At 44.4% G+C, this 26,532-nt stretch overlaps 1 protein-coding gene across 3 annotated transcripts in view; it reads right to left on the bottom strand.

Annotated features, from left to right (window-relative positions):
- Positions 1–5,750: 5,750 nt before the first annotated feature.
- The window catches only part of IL5RA (interleukin 5 receptor subunit alpha), a 35,237-nt gene continuing 14,455 nt past the window's right edge, over positions 5,751–26,532 (bottom strand). For 2 of the 3 annotated variants that reach the window (XM_034997318.1, XM_034997319.1), the window contains 4 exons: positions 23,406–23,544; positions 12,309–12,402; positions 11,137–11,221; positions 5,751–7,231 (listed from right to left, as the gene is read on the bottom strand). In XM_034997318.1, the coding sequence (XP_034853209.1) occupies positions 7,145–7,231; positions 11,137–11,221; positions 12,309–12,402; positions 23,406–23,544 (405 nt within the window). In that variant the 3' untranslated portion in view covers positions 5,751–7,144. The remainder of the gene's footprint in view (positions 7,232–11,136; positions 11,222–12,308; positions 12,403–23,405; positions 23,545–26,532) is intronic. The other variant, XM_034997320.1, reaches the window with a different exon arrangement.

Raw genomic sequence — 26,532 nt, 5'->3', positions numbered from 1 at the left:
ATTCAGTGCATTTCAACACCTAGAAATAAGTCTTTCCTGAGAGAAAGAATAAGAGGGAATAAGGAGATCGTGTCTTAAGTGCATGCGGAAAGCAGTCAGAACACAGAGTGGGCAAGAGGGAAATGGTGAGGTCCAAGCAGAGCACATCGGAGGCTGAGATGTGGGAGGTGAAGAAGTTATGAAGGATGAGCAGACTCAGCACAGCCGTTTGGAGCATCAGGTCCCTGAAGTGGGTTCCAGTCGGTTATTCAGGAAGGGACTAGTGACCACCCTCTGTGTACCAGGCACTGTTCTAGCACAGGGGAGTGCTGTGGCAGAGAGACTCCACGAGGGCCACAGAATGAAGGAGATGGAAACCCCCCCCTTCCCCCGAGGCCAGTATGAAGTCACCTGCCTTGGAGTCCCATGGTAGGGGGGGAAGCCAAGGGACCAGTCCTGGCACTTTGTCACAATATGGAAAAATGTAATGAGAATACTAGCTGACATCGATTCTGTGCAAATGAACCTGGTGGTTGAGTTACTATTCATTATTCATATTTGACACGTGGGGAGCCAAGACTAAGAGGTTTAGCAGTATGTCCCAGGTCACGCCACTGAAAGGGGAAACCAGGAGTTGAGATGCTGGTAGATTGACTCCAGGCAAGTCCAGTCCAAAACATTAGATATCTAGGTAGGTAGGTAGGAACACAGACAGACAGATTTGGTTGCCATACGGCAACAAAAAGGAAATAAGGTGGTGAGCCTCCCAGGAAGTTGAATGTGGGTTGTTAAAAAGTGACCAGGGGTTTAAGCCAAGATCCCAGGTATAGGATTCCTGCAGAAAAACCTCATAAACCTCAGGTGTGGTTACTTCTCTGCTCCAAAGCAGCCCAGTTTGGCTATTATTTTTTTTTTTACTGCAAATGGTGTTTTTTGCTTGTTTGTTATACTGGACTTCAAGCATTCTCAGAGCTATTTTTCAAACAGGCTATCCTGCAAGATCCGAGTTACCAGATAAAATACGGAAATCCAAGTTAAACTTGGATTTCAGATTTTTAAAAAATCAATAATTTTATAGTGTATGTCCCATGCAAAATTTATCTGAAATTCAAATTTAACTGGGCTTCATCTATTTTTTATTTACTAAGTCTGGCAACCTCATGCAGGGAGGATTCCTCCTCTTTGAGGTAATTAATTTCTAATGCAAAAAGATGAACCATGGGAGACTATGGACTCTGAAAAACAAACTGAGGGTTCTAGAGGGGAGGGGGGTGGGGGGATGGGTTAGCCTGCTGATGGGTATTAAAGAGGGCACGTTCTGCATGGAGCACTGGGTGTATCATGGAACACTACATCAAAAAATAATGATGTATGGTGATTAACATAACATAATAAAAAAGGGGGGGAGAAATTCCAGGACCTTGCTGATGTGTTATCAAATCTCTAAAGGTCCATGGCTCTGAGGTGTGGAGGGGGATTCCAGAAATGTTTTGAAGGGTTATAAAAATGGGCTTGTTGCTCAGAACATAACTATAACAGAACTAGTTGAAAAAGAAATTTATGTGGTTGGTGTACCGTTTATCATTCTTTAGAACCAAATATCTGAGATCAAATAACAGAGTTTGAATTGGCCCAGTCATTCCTCTTTTGTTTGTCAACAGTTAAGATGTTGACTGCTTTCTATGTGTTGAGCACTGTGCTGGGCACTGGAAAACCACAGAAATCAGATTAAGGCTTCCCTCTTCAGGGTTCACTGGAGGTGACAGAAACACTTGCAAATGGTATAAAACATGTGAACAGATAAAAGTATGAACAGAATTCTGTACCCTTGTTTCTTGCAAAACCAACTCATAACAAGCTTAAGTTCAGTCAAACACAACATATTTTTTCACCACCACCTTCCCCCATAGAAAGATTTTTTTTAAAAGACTGATTGAGAGAGAGAGAGCGTGGCAGGGAGGGGCAGGGGGAGAGAGATAGAGAATCTTCCATGCTGAGCGCAGAGCCTAACGCAGGGGCTTGATCTCACAACCCTGAGATCACGACCTGAACCAAAACCAAGAGCTGGATCCTCAACCGACTGCACCACATAGGTGCCCCCCTCCACCATAAAATGGTTTTTATTGATTAAACATATTTCTCAAGTTGGTTGCTTTGCTTAAAAAAAAAAGAGAGAGAAAGAAACAGCACACTCAAATGTAACATTTTGGATCCATTAAGCTACGTACAGATAAATATTGGCCCACAGGCCAAACCTGGCTCATTGCCTGGTTTTTGTAAATAAAGATTTATTGGAACACGGCCACTCTCCTTTATATAGTCTGTGGCTGCTTTTGCGCTATCGTGGCAGAACTGAGCGGTTGCCTCGGGGAACAGATGGCTCTCACAGCTGAAGATATTTTCTATCTAGCTCTTTAAGAAGAAATCTGCTGACTTCTGAACTATGACACCAGTACTTCATTGTTGGCTTCTTTCCTGCCATTCCCCCCGCCCCTTCTCAGGTTTACGTCTTCTTTCATTTTCTCACCTGGCAGGGACAGCCGCTTTGCTTTTAGTTTTAATGAATGAAACTAACCTGATAACACACCTTCATGGTGAAGAGGGTCCACCAGAACTTAAAAATAACGCTCACGGGCCACTTGGGCTAATTTTGTTCCACCTGCCACTCATTTATCGAGAGCCAAATGGGTCGCACCGGCTCCCGAAGTTCAGCGGGAGCTCCACGGAACCCAAGGGCTGGGCGGCTGGTGAGGTAGAGAGAGGCATTTTGGAAGGAGAGCCACACCAACTGTGAGTTCTTATTACTTCATTTTTAAGCTTTGGTGATGGTCTAATTTCTGGCTGTTGCTGTACAGCTTTAATAGATGAATCTACCCATTCGAGCTTCGTTCTTTAGAGCTAAATTGAATATATGTAGCTTTTTCTGGTACACTTTTGAGAAATTCACTTTGTTTTTCATTGTCCAGCTAAATTCAGCCAGTTCCAACTCAGTGGTTAAGTACATTGTTCTTGACTTCAACATGTCTCAACTTTAAATGAGACCAAAAAATTTTAAATAATACAGTAAGTGATAAAATAGAATCAAAAAGAAGTTACCTGGGGAATACAGAGTTTTCCTGGTGGCAAAGGACTAAAATTTAGAAGGTAACAGTCAACCGATGAAGAAAAAGATTGAAAAGGCTTTTTCCACAGGAGAAAGCTTACGCAGAGGCATGGAGGGTTGAGAGAGTGTGGTGTTGGTTTTGGAGGGGTGCTCCTTGGGACTGTGGCTGGGGAGCTACTGAGGAGCCGTGTCCCAGGGGCCTTAGCGTTGACAGGAGCTTTAACTTGAAGGTGATAGAGTTATCTGAGGGCCTTGGACAGGGGTGATGGAGGCAGATGTGCCTTTTATGGAGATCCTTCCAAGAAAGATAATACTGGAGGCCAGGATTTTAGTTGAGTTGTAATGGTCCCGGCTGAGAGATGATAAAGACGATGATGGGGGCGGGGAATGAGAAGTGTACTCCTGTTCGATTTGCGGACTTAGACAATCCACCGTCATCTGTGTGAAACAGTTCTTGCTCTGAAGTGAATTTACATTCACATGTATTACCTAAAACAGAGGGCTACTGGCAAAAAGATAAGATTGTATTCTGGTTCAATATAATCTTTGAAAAATGGCTTTCAAAAAGTTCGTGTCCTGGAACTTGATTTGCAGGGTGTGGAGGCAGGAATAGCTACACGGTCATTGTCACAAAGATCCTTGGGCTAACACCAAGTCCTGTTCTAATTAGGTTTTTCACCTTGCCTCGTGCCACCAAAGATTGTTTTCAGTTCTCTGTTCTTGCTTCTAGACACCTACTTTTTCTTTAACAAATTAGCACCTAAGGTTTATTAATTCCACCAACAGATGGTCCTGACACATACAAGTCTCACCATGAAAACGTTTGGATTTTTTAATCAGGATGTTCTTTGCCCAAGTGGAATTCTTGCCCAGCCTGCATAAATAGCTTGAGGCCTTGAGGCGTTTCAGTAAGGCTCAGATGGCTGTTGGCACACTGAACTTCCCCTCCAGGCTCCCCAGCACTTTCCCTATGCTGCGCTCAGAGAATTCCATCTGCCAAAGAAAGACATTGGACTAAAATCCTTATTGGAAAGGATGTCTTAGAGAAGCACAGTTTGTTCTGAGCGTGCGACTGAAGGCTGTTTGGGAGACAGCTGGCCCTCTCTCCTGTCCTGGTGGGAGATGGAAAGAGGTGGGTGCCAATGTCTAATCAACCTGTTGACGAGGGTATTTACTGTTAAGAGAATGTTCACACTCTGATTTGTCATGACAAGGCTAGTGAAGACTGGACAGACCACTCAAAGCATGCCACATCCAAAGCCTAACTCCTTTTATACAGCGTTTATACGTCACCACCTAGCCACATCATCAGCAAAAAAGGACTGGGGTACACTAGCCAGATGGTCGGGCGCACATGTGTGTCCTGGTTATTTCCAATCATGTTCTCATTAGACACCCATCTTTCTTTCCATGATATTATTATAGGCCTTGGTGATCTCTGCCAAATATCCCTCGGTTCCAACTACATGCAAGGACCTGGGCCAGGGTTGAAAGAGGGTTTAAAGGGTGCAGTGGTCCTAGACACCATAGATAAAAGGACGAATTTCACATGAGCCCCATCCTCCTGGAGCACACAGTTTGGGGAGACATCCAAACTGTGGATGGTATATCCTACAATGCAATAGCTCCGGGAGAGGCGCAAAGCCCAGAATGAAAACCCAGAGGCAGGATCAACCAAACTGTTTTTGAAGGCTTCGCAGAGGAGACATGGGATTTAGGTTTCCAAAAAATCGGTAGGAGCTGAGCAGTGAGGAAGAGGAAGGTCATGATGCACTGGCGAGACCACATGGTCTACACTGTGTTGCTCCTGAAACACATAGACAAAGATCCAGATGGTGGCACTGGTTCAGTACGGTGACGGCTGGCCGCTGAGGTTGAGGGAGGCATCTCTGATGTGGAACACCACACCCAACAGTGAAGACGCAGCCAAACTGGGGGCAGCCTCTTTCTCTTGCAGCCTCCTAGCAGAGGCAGTGGCCATAAACCTAGGTTTCCAGGTTCTGGTTATGAAAGACATCAGACAAGGAGCGATAAGCCCCAAAAGTAGCAATTTGGGGCAGGACTTTTCCGTCACTCCTTCAACAGTTGGTTTTCAAATTTTGCTGTTCGTCAGAAACACCCAGGGCTACTGTTCATGAAGTGTGACTGGGAAACAAGTATCGGCATCACCTGGGAACTTACTAGAAATGCAGAATCTCAGACCCCACCCCAGACCTACTCAATCTGAAACTGATGTTGGGGCCCTACAATCTGTTTTAATGATGCCTCCAGGTGATTCTACTGTGCTGGCAAGTTTCAGAATGTCTAAGAATGTTCACTAAAAATACAGGTCCTTGAATGCCAGTCACAGAGATTCTGGATCAGTCAGATAATCAAACATTTTGCCAGGGATTGCAGCACCTCCATAGGCCATGCCCTCCTGGTCCCACCTCTAAGCAGGCTTCAACTTTTTTCCAGCAGTCCTCTCTACATTACCGGGCTCACTTGAGCCTGGTGGTCAACCCTTCATCATGCACTTTCTTCAGTGATTGCACCTGTAAAATGCAGTGATACAAATGATGTGGGCCTCTCAGGATTAGAGATGATGTGTGCGAAGTATCTAGTATAGTTCCCAACCCTTGGCATCTTAGCTCAGGCTCCTATAATAAAGAATCATACTCTGGGTGACTTATAAACAACAGGAATTTATTTCTCAGTTCTGGAGTCTGGTGTTCCCAGTTCAAGGTGTCAGCATGGCAGGGTTCTTGGGAGAGCCCTTGTACTCGTTGCAGAATGCCAACTTCTCCTATCTTTACATAGAGGAAAGAAAACCCCTTAGGGTCCCTTTTAAAGAGCACTAATTCCCTTCATGAGGGCTCCACCCTCAATGATCTAATCACCACTCAAAGACCCCCACCTCCTAATACCATCACATTGGGGTATGGAGTTTCAGCATGAATTGGAGGGGGATGGGCACAAACATTCAGTCCATAATACTTGGAAACTGTGTGCTGCCATACAGGGGGTTTGGAACACTGTGACCTCCTTTCCCTGTCCTAAGCTTCCTACTCCAGGCCCAGGTACCATCAGCACTGTTGGGGTCCTTCCGAGTTCTGTTCCTCCTACCTCCTCTCTCCCCCAGACGCACCTGTATGTACTTGGTTCTACCTATAGCCCATCGCCCATCAAGAAGGCCTCCAATCTAGATGCAGACTCATATAGGAGGATGTCGAGAGGATGTCTAGATTGGGATGTTTGATGGGATGCTTGTAGGATTGACCCAGAGCTACTTGACCAGCACCTGACAAGTTGCTCCAAAATATGTGCAAGCCAACATCTCTCCGGAAAGGTCATTCTTGATTGAGCAATCCCCTTCCCAACCCAATTCTACCTAATGCCTTTCTCAGTATATTCCCAAATATCAAGGCTGCCTTCAAGAATATAATCCCAAATATAGAACCCTATTCTCTGCTTTGGTATGGAGTGATGTATTAGCTCTTCACATTTGTAATGAGTTTGCCTCAAGTCGCCCTTCCTAAATCATAGCCCGCCCACCCCCCAGACACTACTTGAAAGAAAAGGTATTCTAGAACTCAGGGGGGAAAAAAAAGCACCCTGGCTCCCACTTGTTCTAGGAAAGAGCCTCAAATCTAGGTTCATAATGAACTCCACGCTGGTGCAAAATGCTTTCTTGCTGATATTTCAGCTGAGTATTACCATTGGCAGCTTCAGCTATAAAACGGGCTCTGCCAGTTGACATCAGCCTTAAAAACCGTCTCTTGCACAAAGTTTCAGGCAAGTAATGTAAATCACAAAGATTCGCGGGTGAGGAGTTGGTACCCTGCAGAGTGGGAAGAAAAGACATGGCAGAATGGTCAGATTGATCAATCGCCCTGAGTGAGCAAGGAGTTTTTGAAGAGCCATCCACGCTTTTAAGAAATTTGTCTGGCTGTATTGCCTTGCAGCTAAACTGAGTGTTCAGTAAAATCGGAACTCTTGTTAGCCAAGAAACAACAGTTCCCGTTCTTCTTATCACTGAGGCATATGAGTGTGAGTTCATTTTTGAGACTGTTACAGTGCCAGTCAAAACACGGAATCTTCCAGGGTCTCAAGTCCAGGCTCTTCCACATAACTTATGACTTCAATTTCTGTTTCACTGGAAACAGTTCTCTGTAAAACAAAACATCCTTCCTTAGGTGTCTTTTAGTACACTTTTTGTTCTCTTGAATTTCTTTACAATTGTTTAAGTGTATTTTGCTTATAAAAATAGTAAATGTTCACTAAGAAAATAGGGAAAATGGGAAGAAAACGAAAACCTATCCATCACCTTATCTCCCAAACACAGCCCACTGTTTCCCTCCAGCCTTGTTTTCTAGGTACAAAGTTACCTTTACAGTTAAATGAAGGCAAATGGATAGTCAGCTTCATAAATTGCTTTCTGTGTAACATCATGTAATATTTTAAAATATATACTCTTGGGCTGCATCATTGAATAGCTCCACCATTTTTCATTCATAGTTTATTGTAGTTTCCCCTTAAATTTAGATATGTGTTTGTCTAATTTGGGCTAATATAATGCTATTAAGTAGAAACTTTGTGACAGAAATCCCCTACAAGAACTATTTTTCTACCTTGTTTACTCATTCAACACATTTTTTAAAAGATTTTATTTATTCGAGAGAGAAAGAGAGCGTGCATGCACATGTGTGCACACGGTGTGGGGGGAAGGGGGCAGCGGGAGCAGGGAGCTGAGCAGGGAGCCCAACGCAGGCTCAATCCCAGGACCCCAAGATCATGACCTGAGCCAAAGGCAGATGCTTAACTGACAGAGCCACCCAGGTGCCTCTCATTTAACACATTTTTAATACCTATAATACCTACTGTACACTGCTGTGCATTGAGTATGCAGTGACAAAGCAGATGTGCTCTCTGCCTTAGGTACTACAGTTTAAATGGTTTATATTTCATTTTGGAAGGAACTCTCTCTGGTTACCATTGTAGAAATAAGGAACAGCTGGAAACTGGTCTCTAACAAATCTAAAACACAGGATACATCTTTTTTTTTTTTTTTAAACAAAAAGATACCTTCTTTGTAATTGATAAATGTCAACTTCTGCCCCTCCGTCTTCCCCCCCGCCCCCACCTCTCCCTGCCAGTACCTGTCTCTTGAATGTTACAAAACAATTTCTAACTTGGGTCTGGAAAAGCAAAAACTTGCTTAATGAGAGCTCAGGGATGGCAGATATCCTCCAAATCCCAGGACTCTGGGTACCCACACCAAGCTCAGAGATACAGGTTGTAATTGAAAGCAGAAAGTTTCCTTCCCCTCTCATTAAAGGCTTCCTAGTGGGGTGCAAAACCAAAACCATCATTGCCAATAGCACTAATTGGTCCCCTCTGTCATCCTTGTAGCAGAGGCCCCAAGAGTGAGTCTGAAGGGCTTTACCTTCAGAGCTACAGGCTGGGGCACTGCTACATGGGGCCGAGGCTGTGGTCAACTCTGCCCTTGCTTGCATATTCTCCCAGGTGGAGAATTGAGGCCATAGGGCTGACAGCATTATGGGGCAATACTTCATTTTCTGAGTTCTACTTGCTATATCTGTCGGGCTCTCTCTTGTCTTTTTTTACATGAAACTCAACAATGTGAGAAGTAAGTTGTCTAAGAGGAGCCTAGCAGTGCTGAGCTCTGACATTAATTCTTTGCTTATTTTGAAACCAGCCTTCTACCCCAAGTTGTTATTTTGCACACATGACTTGATTTTAATTAACAACAAACCACAAGCTTATACAATAAGCTCTTAAGCCAGTTTCTTTCACCAACTTCAGAATATTAAAGAAAACCTTTGGGGGCTCTATAGGGAAATTAGATACCAGCATTAAGATGTTCCACTAAGAGGCAAGACAAATGACTTCAGTGGGCTGCTAAAATCAAATGTAGTTTTTCAGGGATGAGTATGCTGGAGCAAGGGGGGATTGACGGCACAAATTCAGATGAAACCAAAACAAGGTTTCACACTGGAGTCCATTCTTCTTCCAGAAAAGCTATGGGTTAACAAAAGCAAAGCCCCTGTTCCCTGATAAAGGAGAACTCAGGATGGAGGTAAGGACTCAGGTGGAGGTGGTTCTTCTGTCTGACTCCATTCTTTGCCTGACTAGTTTCATAACTACTATGGTCTATAATTATTCCAAACACCCAAATCGAAAACTCTAAAGGTCACAGCTTATTGAAATGATCCATTTCAGTGAGTGCTTGACCCTTAACTGCCCTACAAACAGTCACCAGTTTATTCATCCATTCATGAAGCACCTCATTAGAAAACTCTATTTGTTAAGAAAATAGCTTGATCTACATGAGGGATCTGCAAACTACAGCCTGTGGGTAGAATCTGGCTCATTGCCTGTTTTTGTAAATAAAGTTTTATTGGCCAGAGCCAATCTCGTTCATTTGCATACTGTCTATGGCTGCTTTCACACCACAATGGCAGCATTGAATAGTTGAGAGAAACCTATTGGCTGTTAGGTATTTACTATCTGGCTCTTTATAGAGAAAGTTTGCTGATCCCTAATCTAAATAACCACTTAATTTAAGGACGGATTTGACAAAGTATATAATAACGATACACTGAAAATCACAAAACATTGCTGAGAGAAATTAAAACTTAAATAGGTCGATGATATTTTGTGTTTGTAGAGTATGATGCTATGTCATGTTTACAGATTGGGAGACTCATTTTTAAGACACAATCCTAATCAAGATCCCAGCAGCTTTTTTGGTAGAAATTAATAAAGTTGCTCTAAAATTTATATGGGAATGCAAAACAAAACACCTAGAATAACCAAAACAACTTTGGGAAAAAATCATGTTTGGGGGAACCTGGGTGGCTTAGTCGGTTAAGCTTCCAACTCTTGGTTTCAGCTCAGGTCCTGATCTCAAAGTCCTGGGATCGAGCCCCGAGTAGGGCTCTGTGCACAGCATGGAGTCTGCTTGAGATTCTCTCTCTCGCTCCCTCTCCCCCTCCCGCTCATGTGCTCTCTCTCTCAAGTAAATAAATCTTTTTTTTTTTAAAGATTTTATTTATTTGATAGAGCACAAGCAGGCAGAGGAGCAGACAGAAGGAAAGGGAGAAGGAGAAGCAGGATCCCCACTGAGTGAGGAGCCCAATACGGGGCTCGATCCCAGGACTCTGGGATCATGATCTGAACCAAAGGCAGATGCTTAACCAACTGAGCCACCCAGGTGCCCCTTAAATAAATAAATCTTTTTTAAAAAAATCCTGTTTGGAAGCCTTACACTAACCTGATCCCCAGGTTCACAATAAAGTGATAGTAATCAAGATTGCATTGGCATAAGGATAGGCAAACAGATCAATGAAAGCAAATAGATAGTCCAGAAGTAGACCCACACATATATAGATAACTGATTTTCAACAAAGATGCCAAGACAATTCACTGGGGAAAGGGTGATTTTTTTTTTTTTTTTCACAAAATGATGCCAGAACAATTGGGCAGCCATGGGTAAGTGAGCATTCAGTTAAGCTTAAGTGCTGTGAATGGCAAATAGGGCCTAAGGAAATGCGTATTTGGGGAAGTCATTTGCCTTCTCTATGGTTCTTTATACTAAGAACCTAGGAAAAGTTCCTCTGAAAAATGTTATTGATTAGGGTATCCATGTGCAGAAACACGGGTTCTTAAAACATCAGAGCTAAACAGGACATTGGACCATCTCATCTATGCCCCTTGACTATATAGAAAAAGAAGTCAGGGCTCATGGGATTGAAGGAGTTGCCCAAGCTCAGCTAAGAGATGGCTGATAGAAAAAATTCCAGTCTGACTGGTGAGGACACTTATAACTGAGCAGGACCTTTCCAATACTCTAAGATAGTAATGAACATATGTAACATAACATTGATCCAAAGAGCAGAATGACTACAGCGACATAAAGTCACTGCCAGCCCCCCACCCCACCCCCCGGGTAGACACTGCTTTGGAATATGGAAAACCAGTAACCTGATGACCAGTCCCTGGAGACCCAACCCTGGGCAGATAGGACCCATCATAAGAACCTTCAACATTACCTCAGGGCTGACTATTAGAAAGAAATCTTTAATACTATTTTTTGGTGCCGGAACCGGTGGAAACAGCCTGGTCCATAAGTGACCTCTGAAAACAGCGTAAAAGAAAATTAGGTGAGCAAGAGCATCCTTTCTTGTCTTTCAGTATCTACTCTACAAATTGACCTAGTTAATCTCAGGACTTGCTGTTCTATAAATTCAAAACCTTTATTGACCAAGATTATAAATATCTGTATTATAATATTAGTTGGGCTATGATGTGGCTTCCGGATCATCCAAGAAAGACATGATAGTGATTGCTTCATGTTGGTCCATGTTTTCAGGCCTAATTTCTGAACATGGGTGATGTGTAAGCCCTTGTGCCCCACCACTAACTACAGTGCTGGCTCCAGCCCCTTACCCAACCATGCTGGCTCACAGAGTTTGCTTTGTTTTTCCTCTCCTTTGAACTGCCACGCTCCAACCCACGGAATATAACATTTATAATAATGAAGCTCTTTAAAACCTAAGTAATTTTCTAAATTATGAAAGGACTGAGACAGAGCATGTTCTTAAGCCTCCTAAATGGCACTTTGCCTTACTGAATGCCAAAGTGGATGAGGAGTTCTTATGGGGCCATTTGCAGGCTCGAGGATTGGTCAGCAGATCTGTATCACCTTTCTACAATCTGTGTTTGACCAAAGGACAATCAGCCACTCAGGGACTGGGTGAACAAAGAGTATGGGTAGGAGTTGGCACCTCCTAATTAGAGATCATACCATGGGAGGCACTGGGGTGATTTCAGTCTCTAGGGGGCTGCCTTCCTTCACCCAAGCTATAGAAGGAGTCTGCTAGTGGCTCAACTAAGAACACCAAATACTGAGTGGGAAGGCAGTAAAGGAGTAAAAAGAACATGAAAGTAAAAGGCTTCACAGCAATGAATACATTGTCGAATTCAAGAAGGGTGTGTAATGGCTGAGGGGCTGTGTTGTGCTCTGTCTGGTTTCCATAAATCACCTAAGGATGTTTCTCACTTTTTAATTCGGTCCATACTCATCTTGGAAAGGCGGTACAGAAGACACCAAAGCACTGTAAATCCCATCTGGTAACAAGCACCCTAGTGGATGCAGGGCACAAGTGTAAAAATTCCATACTCAGACCTCATTGGAAACATGGAAATAAAAAAATATACCTACATTTTACAGATGAGGGTGAAAATTAACACAATGAAGCAGATGGTTGCCATAAGCACGATGAGAAACCATTCTGTGGAGGGCTTCTGATCATTTCCTGATGGAAAAAGAAAGAAATCAGAGCTAGAATCAGCTGCAGATATACGAAATGACTAGAGGCAGGCATCAGAAAGCTAGGGTTTGAGTTGCCAATGCTGGGTGAGGCTGGGCAAGTAGTTTAGCCTTCCTGAGCCTGAGATTTTTCATGAGGGTGAAATGAAGCCACTTTTAATATTAAAACATTATTTAGTCAGCCCGCAGATATTTATGGACCACACTTGATGTAATACTGCCTCCTGAATCTTGAAGCTTATCAGCTTTGGGTGAGTAGTAAGGTTTTTAGATAAAAAAGCTATAAAAGATAAGCCCTCTTAGTAATCTAATTGCATCATAATAAAAATAGTATATAAAGTTGGAAACTTAAGTTGTAGAGGAAGTAAATGATGGAATAATACTCAGAGTTAACCCTAAAGGCATCAGACTCTGCTAGAAGTACTTTGCAATCTTAATTATGCTCAATACCCCCTAACCATTATTCCCATTTCACAGATAGGAAAGTAGAAGCAAATTGCCATTAAGTCAATATAAATATGTTGCATACCATCTTACGCTCCAGTTAAATTTGCTTCTCATCTGCATTCAAGGACAGATTCTTCTATTAGTTTTGATGATATCTTTGGGATGTGTGATTATTTTTTAAGGTACTAGAAATGCTTTCAGGAAAAGCCCCAGGTCCTTAACCCCATGGTTTTTAAAGAGGTAATGCACCTGTTAAACTGCCTGATTCACTTCCAGAGAATAAGGCAAATCTTGCCTTATCTCCCTAGATACTAGTTTGCTTTCTGTGGGAGAGGCCACTCACTAATTCATTCCTTTATTCACCCGTTTAATAAATACTAGACTCCGTTTCTATGTTTGGCACTGCACAGGTTGCTAGGAGCTGGGTTAAAAGCACACATGTGGGCTCTCCCTGTGTGCTACTTAGATCCATTGAAGAAGAAAGGCTCTAAGCAAATAATGACATAGGTAATGACTTAAAGCCGGCTGCGCTAAGTGTGTGGGGGATGGTCAAACTACACTGCACCAGAAGAAAAGGGCCCCAAACCTCAGTTTGCCATTAATTGTTTCTTTTATAAAATGAAAAGTGAGGAAGTGGAACTTTCAAGTCCTTGTAAATATCCTAAGCCTTCTGAAAGCTCCAACATAACTTCAAACTTAAAACATTCAACGTATTAAGAGGGAGAGATGTCTTGAGGATTTAATGCTAGTGAGTCCAACTTTGCCTTGATCTCTTGCTTTTTTGCCTCTTTAGAACTCTATTTGGGATTTATCTTCTACTTTACCAAACCTTTAATCTCTCCTCCTTCATTTCTTCCCTTCTGCTTTCAAATATTCATAGAGTCCTTTATCTCGAATAAGCCATTACTTTGCTCTGCCATCTCTCCCAACTATCATCACATACCTTCCTACTTTATTTCCCAGCCTAATTTCTTGAATAAGGGATTCAGGCTGCTTCATTTCCCACCTCAGAAACTGCTTTTTTATTTGCTGGTGGCTGCCTCCTAGTCAAATCCAAAGGACACGTGGTTTCTTTTTCCAACTATTTTGCCTGACCTCCTTCGTGAATTTCAGACATGATGGTTGCGCCTACCTTGAAACCAAGTCATTGGCTCTTTTACCCAATATTGCCCTTTCTCAGTGGCATTTCCTTCTTCCCTTTTTAATTTTAACTGACCCTCTCAGCTCAGCTCTGGACCCTTGGGTCTTTTCCACTGGAAAGCTTGTTGAACAGAGCTGCATCTCTGAATTCCGTGCGTTCTTCTCCCTGGTCTTTATTCCTGGCCCATCCCTAACAACACAGCTCCACTTGTAGATCTGAAACTGCCCCTAGGTGAAACCCACTTAGATGTTCCTCCAAGCTGACAACATTGAAAATTAAGCTTATGCTCTCCTTCACATCAGAACGCCTTCTCTCACTGACTTCCCCATGATGGTCTCCCTACTGGGATCGTTGGAAGTCACTCTGATTCTTACTATTCTCTACACCCCTGCAGCCTTTCTCCACGGACTAAGTTTACATCATCACTCATAAAAGTAAGAGAGGCCTGCCTTTGTCCCATGCATGCATCCTTGCCTGGTGTGGAAATCTGGTTTCTCTTCTCAGCCTCCAGTGGAGGTCGCCATTCTGGGCCTCCATTCCCTCGTCCATAAAAACAAGCAAGTTGAAATACATGATCCTTAAGATCTGTGCCAAGTCAGCTTCTTTCTAATACCATGGACTCCATCCAGGCCACTGTCATTTCCTATGTACTTAACCTTTGACACAATCAATTTTAGAAAAGTAGTCGTTTGTGTTGCTGAAGTTCTGAAAATTGTCATAAAGTATACAAAATAAAAACAGTAATCAGAAGTAACTAACAGCTTATTTTCTGTACATACTTTTTCATTTTTTTTCTCAGTGTTCATAGGTACCAGACACTATGCAAGGTGCTCAGCATGCATTTTAGTGTAATTCTCACAACAGTGTGTCAAGGTGGGTACCACTATCCTCACTTGGCAGATGGAGAAACCGGAGCGGAGAAGGGCCGACTCAGTCCACTGAGGACACAGCTCGCAGGGGGAGCTGGGATCCAAGCCTGGGAATGGCTGAGCTGTAATGCTCTTAACCATGATGCAGGGATCCCATTCCACTGCCCATCATCCCCAAACTGAGGACACAAACGGCCCAGACAGGAGCTCCACTTAAGACATCCTAAGCATTTCCCTATCACTGAACTCTCCTGAAAGTCATCTTCCCAGCTGGATACCACTTCCCTCCAGGGAAGCACTCTTTCACTGTGGGGTCCCCACGGTTGGACATAGCTAAGTTGGTGGGCTGCACTCCAACAGGAGGGGGCTGCATTGCAAACTAGCATTCCCCCTGATGTCCTCAGGCTGCATGCAGTTGGGACTGAATCACTTTATTAAAAACCTATGACCATTGTATCTTTTTTAAGTTTTAAGGTTTTGTTTTTTTTTAGAGAGAGAAAGAGCATGCTCAGGAGCAGGGGAGGAGGGGCAGAGGGAGAGAGAACCCACAGCAGACTCCACACCCAGCACAAAGCCCAATGCAGGGCTCGATCTCATGATCCTCACGTCATGACCTGAGCCAAAATTGAGAGTCAGAGGTTTAACGGACTGAGCCACCCAGGCGCCCCAAGTTTTGGGTATTTATACGTATTATTTTACAAAGAGGCATTAGTCATACTTTGTAAAATGATTAAAAAAAAGTGATAAGGAGGCAAAACTTTTATTTTCCCAAATGCCACAGACACTGAAAGGTTCTAGAACTAATACTCAGTGGTGTGGGTTGTGACTGAGCATCCTGTTAAACCTAGTTTTTATTGCACTGGTTCATAGCTAATGTAAAGAGCAACTGGGATGAACTAATACCGTCAAATGCCATCTAGCTTTATTCCCCAGTCTGATGTCCTGAATAAGGGATTTTTCTGCTTCATTTCCCCATTTCTGGAACGCACCATTCTATGCTCTTAACCGTTGTTCAAGTACCTTAATAAGTACATTCAGAAACTCCAGACTCCTATTCCATGCATGGGATATAAATTTAGCAAGGGGTATGTCAGCAGAAAAAAAGTTATCCTGTTTACAACCAGGTTTAACAGGTAAAGTGTAGGCCCCGCAGAAAAAAAGACATGTTGTAAATATTATCAGGGTCACACACTTGGTCCCATTTGTGTCTCAAATTGTGAAATACCTCCTAGTCAGATATGCTGAGCGCTGATAATAGTACCGTTCACCTCTGACCATGATTACAAAAATCTTTTCAGTTAAGCCACTCTCCAGTTATTCACTTCAGCTCTCACTTTGATAAACAAAGCTTTTCACTGAATTAGCAAAAAATACAAAGGCAACTGATTTTATTTCATTCAGTCAAAAAAAGTTATTGATGCATGCAAGGTGCTACGTGGGAAGCAAAGTCATGGTCGCTGCCTGGAGGGAGTTGGCAAATGAGTCATTTCTCCTGGCCTGGCTTCTGCAGTGTTCCTGATGCGCTTTAGAAAGACCCCCCTACCACCAAGTGAGAACAGAGCTCAGCCCCAGAGGAGAGAGCCAAGGTCAGTGCTACCATGAAGAAAACATAAACAGGCAGGTAAATTTAGTACAAGGAAAAGCTTTCACATACTCACCGCCAAATGGAAATTACTTGTGGATTATCTACTGTTTAATTATTAATGCAAAAGTCTTGAGTCAGTTAGATAAATGAGTGAATTAAAGTTAGCATCGACTCTGATTTCACTGAAGGTAGAAAAAGGGAACAGGCCCCAAGGGCAGTACATATGTCCTTTGGGTCAAAGTGATAAAAAATTTCAATACTGAAAAGTTGGGAGGCCCCTGAATATATCATTAATTTGAATTCTGGGGTTTCTGGCCTTGGAGATTTTCTTAAGAAAAATGACTTCCAGATAACTTGAATCTTTTCTCTGACTCAAGGAGAATGCCTTTCCTACCCTAAAACGGAAGCCACAGATGTTTCTTTTCAAGAAATTGAAGGGCCCTGCTATTTAGTTATGCAGAGGAAGTCACACCGTCGGTCCTTCTAAGGAGGAGAAGCCCTCCAGACCCTCCACCGCATTCCTGGATGCTCCTCTGACATTGTCAACTTAGAGCATTTGGGAGCTCAGCTGTCCGGCTTCTGGTGACCTTGGCTATCATTTTTGACTTCTCACCCATTTTACCTTGAGAACAAACCAGCTGCTGAAAATTCTGCTGTCTGTGACGTGGCAGCCTGTGGGGTGGGGGTGGGACGCCGCATGGGACGGGGAGGGAATGGGATGGTGGGTGGGTGGACAAAAACCCAGGCACCAGACCCGACTTAATCCCTTCATCCGCATCTGGCTGTTTCTGGAGCTTCGTCCAATCGCTTCCCGCCACCCCAGCCCCCTCCCCCGATGCTGCGGCCCCTCTTGGCGCATGAATCTGGCATCTATGGAGCTCAGGCTAATAACTCCGAGGAGGGTCAATTTGGCGTGCAAGCCTGTTCCACCTTAAACTGTCCATGCATGTATGGCTCTCAGTGCTTCCATATTGACTTTGAATCTGACTTCAGACTTAACAATAGGTTTCAAGGGGAAGGAGCTAATTGGTAAATTGATGGGACTCTTCCAATGAAGCAGCCCTGCTCTGTGTTCATAGAACCAGCGGGTGCTGGGAGGAGGCAAGCGGCACCACCAGCTGCCAGGACACGGAGAGGATACGCATGCGTCCGCCTACGAAGCTGCCCGTGGCTCGCCTCTCGTTGCAAGGAGAGGCTGTGGCATCGTTCACCAGCGGCCCCCAAACCAGGCCACGGGCTCCCAATGCAAGCGAAAGTCAGAAGCGGCCCTTTAGCCGGGGGAGCTTTCTGAGGCGGCCGTCAAGTGGGCTGTGGGGTTCACCTGGTTTAGGGAGAAAAAAAGAGGGCAGTAAGTGCAGCCCCAGTGGACAAAACTCAGGGTAGTCCAGGGCCCAGAGCAAGACAGACAAAACGTGCCCCGTGTTCCTCTGTGGAAACGGGGCTCAAGTAGACTGAAACACGGAGAGGAAATGGAGACTGTGCACTCGTGCGCCCCCGTGTGTTCGGGATTCACCAGAGAGCTCGCTGCGGGGCTGTTCCTTACTCCTCGCGGGACCAGGCGCGCTGAAGCGGACTGGAGAACTTGTTGCTGTTCTCTGCTTTGCAGGCTTTCCTACACAGCGCTCCCCGTACTCCCAGGCACGCGGAACTTTGTTCCCTAAGGGGCTGCTGGGCCTGTTCGGTTAGCCGGCTAGGAAGCACCATTGCAAGCCGGCTGCGGGCATCGCATACAAATAAGAAACGAGGGGGAGAAGGGTGTCAGCCTGGTTCTGTTACTCGCCCCCAAGACGACCTTGAGCAGGTGTCCTCTCCAGCTTGCGCTGCCTGCTTTGTAAAATGGGGATAAGGACTGAAGGAGTTGGTAGACGTAAAGTCGTCAGCCCGGTGCTAGTACATAATAGGTGCTTAATAAATAGTAGTCATTATAATTGCAATTAAACACATTGTGTCAGAACTGAAGAATCAAGAGGATTTCCCTAAGTCGTCAAAGCAAGACTAAAATTCGAGGGCTGTCAGAATTCTCAGAATGCAGAGTAATGAGCTCAGCCCTGGAGGGGAAAGGAATGCACCAAATAATCCAGATACTAGGAACACAAGGCATGTAGGGTCCTAATCCTCAAGGGTCTACGTTAAAATGAAATTACTGACAACTTGATCGTGGGCTGGTAGAGCGTCACCCTTTCACAAACCCCAGCTCCCACTGCCCATCTTCCTGACTCTCTTTCCCTCGCTGGCACCAAGACCTCTGGGATGTGAACGCATGACAGGGTGGGGAGCCAGTCCTATGGCTTTTGGTTCCAGACCCAGGTCTACTACTTCCTTGCTCTGTCACTTTGGGCATTTCCTTAACTTCTCTGCATCTTTTTTCACATAATCTGTAAATCCACGTAATTAAGGAAATCCTTTGTTTGTGAAGATACACAAGATAGAGGGGTGCCTGGGTGGCTCAGACATTGGGCGTCTGCCTTCGGCTCAGGTCATGGTCCCAGGGTCCTGGGATCAAGCCCCAGCCCCGCATCGGGCACCCTGCTCCGCATCGGGCTCTCTGTTCTGCGGGAGGCCTGCTTCTCCCTCTCCCACTCCCCCTGCTTGTGTTCCCTCTCCTGCTGTGTCTGTCTCTGTCAAATAAATAGATACACAAGATACCATAGGTGAATGTGCCTAGCACAGTGCCTGCCTCAACAGTCGAGTCCTTCCTTCCTCTGAGCCCATCTGCTGGGCCCTTCGTGGGGTGGGATTCATGCACGGAAGGTCAGTGTGGACACCACTAGAGGGGTCCATGCCAGAAAACACAGTAAAATGCCCTGCTCCTGACAGATGGAGACAGAATCTGAAAGCTCCCTTCTAGCTAGTCCTCTTCTGTCCTTCAGGCTACGGGGACCACCCAGGAGAGAGCGCAGGAGGTGTGTCCAGGGCTGAGGGTGAGGCTGCAGGAGAGTCCAGGTGACCTGGGCCAATGTATCTGGTTCCGCAACTATTCACAGCCTCTTAAAGTCTAGTCGGAGGACAAAGGCAACAAGAGTTGCCTGTGGGAACCCTACTTCCATCTCAACCCAAATTCTTAAACATATCCCTGATCTTCTGCCTCAGCCTACTTTCATTAAGTCCTTACAGGCTCTAGGCTGGGTCACGTGGCTCTAAGAACCAGTACCCCCAACCATTGCCCCAAACTGTGACAGGAGAGCTAAAGCCCAGATTTCCTCTGACTAACTCGTCTTGTGGAAAGAGAAGCCTCTGAAGGCAACAGAGGACCGCGGGGAAACTTTGCTCTACTCCCGGAGGTAAAAATGCTGCATATCTCAAGCCTAAGGAAATCTTTAAATTAAAAGGTGTTTGTTTTTTTTTCTTAATTGGTACCTGGTATTGTCATGACACAGATGGTGGCCTTCAGATAGGGCCTTCAGTGAAGTCAGATTCAAACCCAATCGCTGGTTTGGAGGGCCATGCCTGTGATTGCAGTTAAGACCCATCTCTGATAAGCAGGTCTCAGAAGGACTGAGCCTGACCAGTGACACGGCAGGAAAGAAGCACAGGGTAGACTCATATAACAAGCGCTCTTTTCCAAAGGGAAGGCTATAGCTGTAGGGCATTTAATTTTCATAATTGCTTTTTTTCATGCATGCTGTGTGAGCTTCATGGACGGGGTAGGAGGAGAGAGATGATGGACTGGAGCAAATGGAAGGCTTCATAGGACCAGGGTTAGGAGAGAAGAGGTTTAAATAAACAGACAGCAGAGATAATAAAGGAACAGAAGAATCCGGAAGTTAAGACAGTCTTAAAAAGGAGAAAGACATGTGAAAAGTGGAAGTTAGCTCTTAAGACAGAGGCCAGTTGAGGAAGGGCAGTTGATAACGAGTATTGATAAAAATGAAACCAACCGCTATTTCCATTTGAAAACAAACATGTTGCATATGCTGGAAATCCTAGCACAGGAGGGCCCATCTAGGGCCGAGATTCAGGGCCCTTGCCGGCTGGACCCTCTCACTGCCAAAACTTAGTCTTCCTGGGTCTCACTATTGAATAACCTTGGGCTATCGTGGGTTAATGAGTGAATTGAATCTATTCCACTTCACCAATTGACGAATATGTCACCTATTTGAGAAAATTAGCTATTAATAGCCACTTCTGGGCTGTTGGGTAACTACTGATTTATTTAATATCTCTGGGTCTCCATTTCCTAACATTAAAGGAGATAGACTTAATAATACGTGAGAACGAGATGATATTTGAGTGGGGCTGCAGAGTGACAATGGAAGGGGAGGGCTTCAGGGCGCCATACACACAAGGTAGGAGAGGAGGAAGGTTGTCTAAAGGAAATGAATGTAGCGACAAAATTGCCTGAGAGACTGCAAGCTGAGCATAATTATGGTTGCATCCTCAAGGGGTAAGGAAGAGCCATGCAACATATCCCAGAGGGGCCTGGACTTCCTATTATGTTTATTAATCATCTTGATGAAAATGGAAAGTCTGCATTGATTAAATTCACTAATGATCCTAAACTGAGCAGGGGAGTAAATTCTAGAAACGATGGATTTGTAAGGTGAGTGGTAATATTAATCAGCTCATCTTATGAAAAGGGTGGCAGTAAATGAAATGGGATTTGCCATAGATAATGGCAGTGAGGTATACCTGGGGGGCAATTATAATGAGCCTAGTTACAAACTAGGAAGCTGTTATTTAGGAAATAATAATGGGAGGAGAGCTCTAAAGTGGAGAGTGAATAATAAATTAAAAAGAAGCTTAAAATAAATTCTCATTATGGATCACAATTTCACTCTCAGCACTTTTGTGGTGGGCTGAGGGAGTGTAGAAGAAACTTGGGGGGCAGCTTTCACATTTTGAGGTGAGGGAACTGGGACCAAGAGAGGTTAGGCATGGATCGCCAGTCAGGGGTGGCAAATGCCGGGCATACTCATCACCACTCTGTACCCTGCCGGGGGTGACAGATCACCACTCCTGAGAGGCACGTAGCCTGAGAATCCTTCACAACACAGCATGCGAAGCTGGCTCTGATTCCTTGGCTCATGAGGTGTTATCTTTTGCTATCTCTTGCTTGGGTCAGCGAGCTAGACATTGACAGAGTCATGGCTAAAACCTAGATTTCCTGATCTGGTCTCTTTTGCTCTGTAAGTTCTAAACCGTCTACGGTCAACGCTGACCTGAACTTCAAACACTCAGAAAGCAGAACTGGCTTCTTAACTAGGGTTCTCCTTTTGGTTTCCATCATGCTGGTTTGAAGTCCTTGGACAGCATTTAAAAAAAATCTCTGAAGCTCTATGTGCAGTAATGTTGGGGAGACGCTCAGAAATATCAGTAATTCGGAGCCAACAAGTTTTGTGCCCTTGGGGAATAACATACACCTTTCAAAAAAATGTGACCAAATGTAAGTAATGAAAATTAAGCTTCTATCACAGGCATTTGATAAAAGGAATAATCTTGTTAAAAATTTCCTGGGACTGATTAATGTTCTGTTTGTTTTGATCTTGGTGAGCAAAGCGAATCCACTCTGTGCAGAAGCAACAGTGTGGAGGGAGGTCCTGTGTGTGCCGGGTCCAGGGAACAAGGTCGGGGCATCAGCCTAGGGAGAAGAAGAGGCAGGGAAGATTGGTCTTGGCAGAATTGGGAAGTAGGTGCACTTGGCCCAATCTTGGGTCCTTTTATCCTTCTTTCCTGTCCCTCTTCCCAGGAAGGCTTGCGCTGCCCCTCTGAGTTCCAGTGGGGTGATTTGGGGGCCCTCCCATAAGGCTGTGCTGATTGTGTGTTGCACAACTCTAGCGGGTGCCGTCCCCCTTTGCAAACTCTGCAGCTCTTCATGGCCATCCCCCTGGCAGACTCACAACCACTCTGCAGTTCTTAGGCCTTTTCTGATCTCACCCATCGTTCCATGGAAATCTACCTGATACATTTCTAATCTGACTCACATCCTCATAATCTAATGGGTCACTGCCCACGAATTTCCTGAAGACCCACCCATTAGCCTAAGTGAATGACTTAAATAGAAAATTTTACAACAGGCCTGAAAGACAGCTCTCCTTAAGTACCTCTTCAAACGATCATTGAATGCCCCAGAGGATGAGTGAGAGATAACATTCAAATGCTCGCCCAGCCATAACCACAAAGTTAGCTCCCAGGATCTCATAATTGTTTAATTTGTTCAGCACTTTGCAGCTTGTAGAATCCTGTCACCCCGTGGCCTATATCTAAGAGCTCTGGAGCTGGATTCTGCCAACCTCAGTTTGAATCCCATATCTGCCACTCGCTGGGCATGCAGAGTTAAGCAAATTGCCTAAACTTTCAAAGCAAAATAGGTTTGTTGATAAGATTAACGAAGGTAATGCACGTGAAGCATTTAGCAGTGCTTGGCAAACAGCCATCAATAAATGTTAGCTACGGTCATTATTTTTTATTTCATAGTACCCTGTGGGGCAGGTGAGGTGGATATTATGTGCTTTGTCCTGGGAACCCAAGCAAAGTCAGAAGGGATTTTTCCAAGGGAATGCGGTCATTACGTACCAAAGCTGGGTATTACATCTGTGCTATGGAAGTACGACTCCCGTGTTCCTTCCACTGTTCCGAGTTCTCGTAGATCTCACGTAACACTTAACCACATTCGTCCACATCCTCAGGCTGCATAGTTGCAGCGCACAAAAGAGATAGGTTAGTTGCTTTTTCACTGTCTACCTCTGTCCTAAAACGTCGATGGAAACCCAGTACGCCCAGGTAATGACAAACACAGGCTGTGAATTTTCTGTCTTCAAGGTGCAAGGCCATACCCTCCAGGTTATGGGATCGCCGTCTGAAGCCGAGAGAGCACGGCAATGGTCAAAAGGGCAGTAGACTGACAGAAGATGAGGCATTTTGGGTCCATGAATGAATGTGTTCACTTTCCAGGATTATCGGTTTTAACCATGAGGAAGGTCGCTCGCTTTAAAATAGAAGAGACTTACCCACATATACAGGTTGGCTCCACTCACTCCAAAACCCCATCTGTCTGCACACAGAACTCACTGCTGCTCTCACTTGAACGGAATACTTAGAAATATCATCAATTATCGAGATGAATGTATTCGTCGTCATTTTTTCTGTCTAAATGAGGAAAAAATTAGCGTTATAAGAATCTCTGGACACGTAATTTAAGTAATGTCAGTTATCAGAATGGAAGAATGGAAGGCCGTACCTAAGTAATGTGACTCACTGTTACCTGACCCATTTAAAATCCACAGGACATACATTGATTAGTTTATTCTAGAAGGCTTCGTTATGGATGTGCCGGCAGCTACCCTCTGGGGTAAGCAATCTCGTAACCAAAATCAAGAAAAAGTCAACCATAACGTCTAGATGATTTATCTGGGCCCAGCTGATGTTTCCAGATGAAGTGACTGGAGTGGCCGATAGTAGAACGCATAATCCCCCTCATCTCGTCCCTCCATATTGTGGTCAAATTACTCAACGATATCACCTGGGTTCCATCCTATGCAAGAAGGCATCCGCAAACTACAACGTGTGGGCCAGTCTGGCTCGCTGCCTCTTTTTGTAGGGCCTGCAAGCTGCGGATGGTTTCTATATCTCTCAATGATTGAAAAATATCAAAAGAGTATCTCATGACACATGAAACTGAAATTTCAGTATCCACAGGTAAAGTTTTACTGGAACACACCCATGCCTATTTGTTTACCTATTATCTATGGCTGCTTCTGTTCCACAGTGGTAGAGCTGAGTGATTGTGATAGAAACCAAATGGCCTGCTAAGCCTAAAATATCTGGCCATTTACCAAAAAAAAAGGTTTGCTGAACGCTGATGTATAGGAATGTCTCAAATAATTGGAGCCTGCGGGGGCGCCATGATAAAGAGGAAAGAGCAGAGTCCTTGAATCTAGGAAGGGCTGGGCTTGAATCCTATGCTCCAAACTACCTGCAAGGCAAATTCCTTGACCTCTCTGAGCCTGTTTTCTCATCTATAAAATGGGAATAACAACACCTGAGCACGAATTATTGAACTAAACCGTACCTTTGTAATTCCACGTTTAAGGGTGTATTGGGTTGAATCCTATGAAAACTGCCAATATTCAACCCATCTTTGATGAGCAAAAACAGCAATGTTGGTTAGTTCAATACAATAACGGGGACTCAGGAAATGCTAGTTTGCCACAGGGAATTTGGGCTAACATTGTCCAGTGTTACACGAGGCTGTCTCCTCACAAATGAGCCTTTCTACGTTACTCTCTCTACTGGTCAGTGTCCATACCGTTCACCTAATCCTTTATGCCCCAGACCAGAGATGCAGCCCTGACACCTACATCTTCCGTTCCTCTGGGTGTGTTTCTTTTACTCGCCCTGCCCCATTTGTCTTGTTATCTTTTGCTTGGCCATTTGCCAGAGCCATTAACCCCACATGCCTATGTCCACATGGCCCCCTCCCCATGCATCCAGCTTTCATGTTGCTACCAAAATTATTCTTTGATTTTGCAGATGCAGTCGCATTTCTGTATTGAATAAAACCCTTCAGTGGTTTTCTGTCCCTATGGCAGTGGTTTTAAAAATAGAAACCGCTTTTTTTTTTTTTAAGCAAAATCTCAGTCATTCGGGGAAAAGTCCCCGTGTAGGATCCAGATTTGTTATCCCAATGTTGGCTTTCTGTCCAGGCCGACTCACTTACTGCCACTTGGCTGGAGGAGCCATGCTCTCTTAAGCCTTTGAGTTCTGCCTTCTGCCTAGACCCCCTGCCACTTCGAGTGTGCTTGGCTGACGGGGGTGGGTCAGGAGCTGTTTATTGCTGAGCCACAGTGAGGGAAACACAGAAATCAAAACGACAGTTGGAGCTCTTGTAGCAATTTGACTTTGCCACAACATCCAAGCCCATGATCGCTGGGCTTCTTTCTGGGCATATTTGGTTTTTCTGGCCTCTCATTTTTATTGTATTTTACAAAAGAACAATTAGAAATTAAATGAGAAATCTAATTAAAAATTGGAAATTAGATCCGAAATTTAAATAAAAAGAAAGCCAGTCTTTCAACATAGGTGTTTGGGGAAGCGCTGGCTACAGAAGTTGGTCTCCTCTTCCCGTGTCACCAGGCATGATTTTGCTCAATTTTTCTCAGCGGGGGCCCTCAGCGGGCCTTGCATTGCCCACCCCCTCCTCTGGACCTCTGTTGGCCCTTCCAGTGACGTGGTGAGTGTGTCCACTAGACTTAGGCCCCTTGATGGTAGAGACACTATCTTACTTATCTTTGTACTTCCCACATAGAAACCAGTTTGTAAGTATTGGTTGAATCAAATTGGATGGAATGGAACTTGCTTTGCCTCCTGTCAGTACGATGCCAGTGGTGATCCTAACTTCCCTATGCTTTGCCAGCCTAGTGACTTTGGGCAAGTGGCTTAATCTGCCTCACTTTCCTGCCTAATGGGAATGAGAGTGACTTAATGGAGTTATTGGGAGGATGGAATAAATTAGCATAATGAAGCTTGACCCAGAGCTAATGCTTCATAAATGCTGGCTGGCTTCTCATTTCCTTGTCCCTTGAACTTTTTGTTCTTTAGTGCTGATGAGTATATTTCAGTTGTAGTGAAAAATAGGAAACAAAATTTACCATCTTAACTATTTTTAAGTGTACAGTTTGGTAGTGGTGAATACATTCACATTGTTGTGCAACCATTTCCAGCACTCTTGTACCCTCCAATACTGAAACTCTGCTCATGAAACAACAGCCCCCACGCCCCCCTCCCCCCAGCTCCTGGAAACCACCATTCTACTCTCTGTCTCTCTGCATTTGACTACTCTTGGTATCTCCTGTAAGTGCGATCCTGCAGTATTTGTCTTTTTGTGACTGGTTTATTTCACTTAACACAGTGTCTTCAAGGTTCATCCAGGTTGTAGTATGTGTCCAAATTCCCTTCCTTTTAAAGGCCGAACAACAGTGCATTGTATGCATAGACCACATTTTGTTGATCCGCTCATCTTCTGTCAGGGGACACTCGGGTTGTTTCCTCCTTTTGGCTCTTGTGAATAATGCTGCTATGAACATGGATGTGCAAATTTCTCTTTGAGACGCTGCTTGCAGTTCTTTTGGATGTATA

This window comes from Mirounga leonina, unplaced genomic scaffold (assembly GCF_011800145.1).
Source record: "Mirounga leonina isolate KUSES-001 unplaced genomic scaffold, KU_Mleo_1.0 Mir_94, whole genome shotgun sequence".
In the NCBI taxonomy this organism is placed as follows: domain Eukaryota; kingdom Metazoa; phylum Chordata; class Mammalia; order Carnivora; family Phocidae; genus Mirounga; species Mirounga leonina.
Note: the sequence above shows the minus strand (reverse complement) of the source record. Positions and strands in the feature narration are given on the sequence as shown.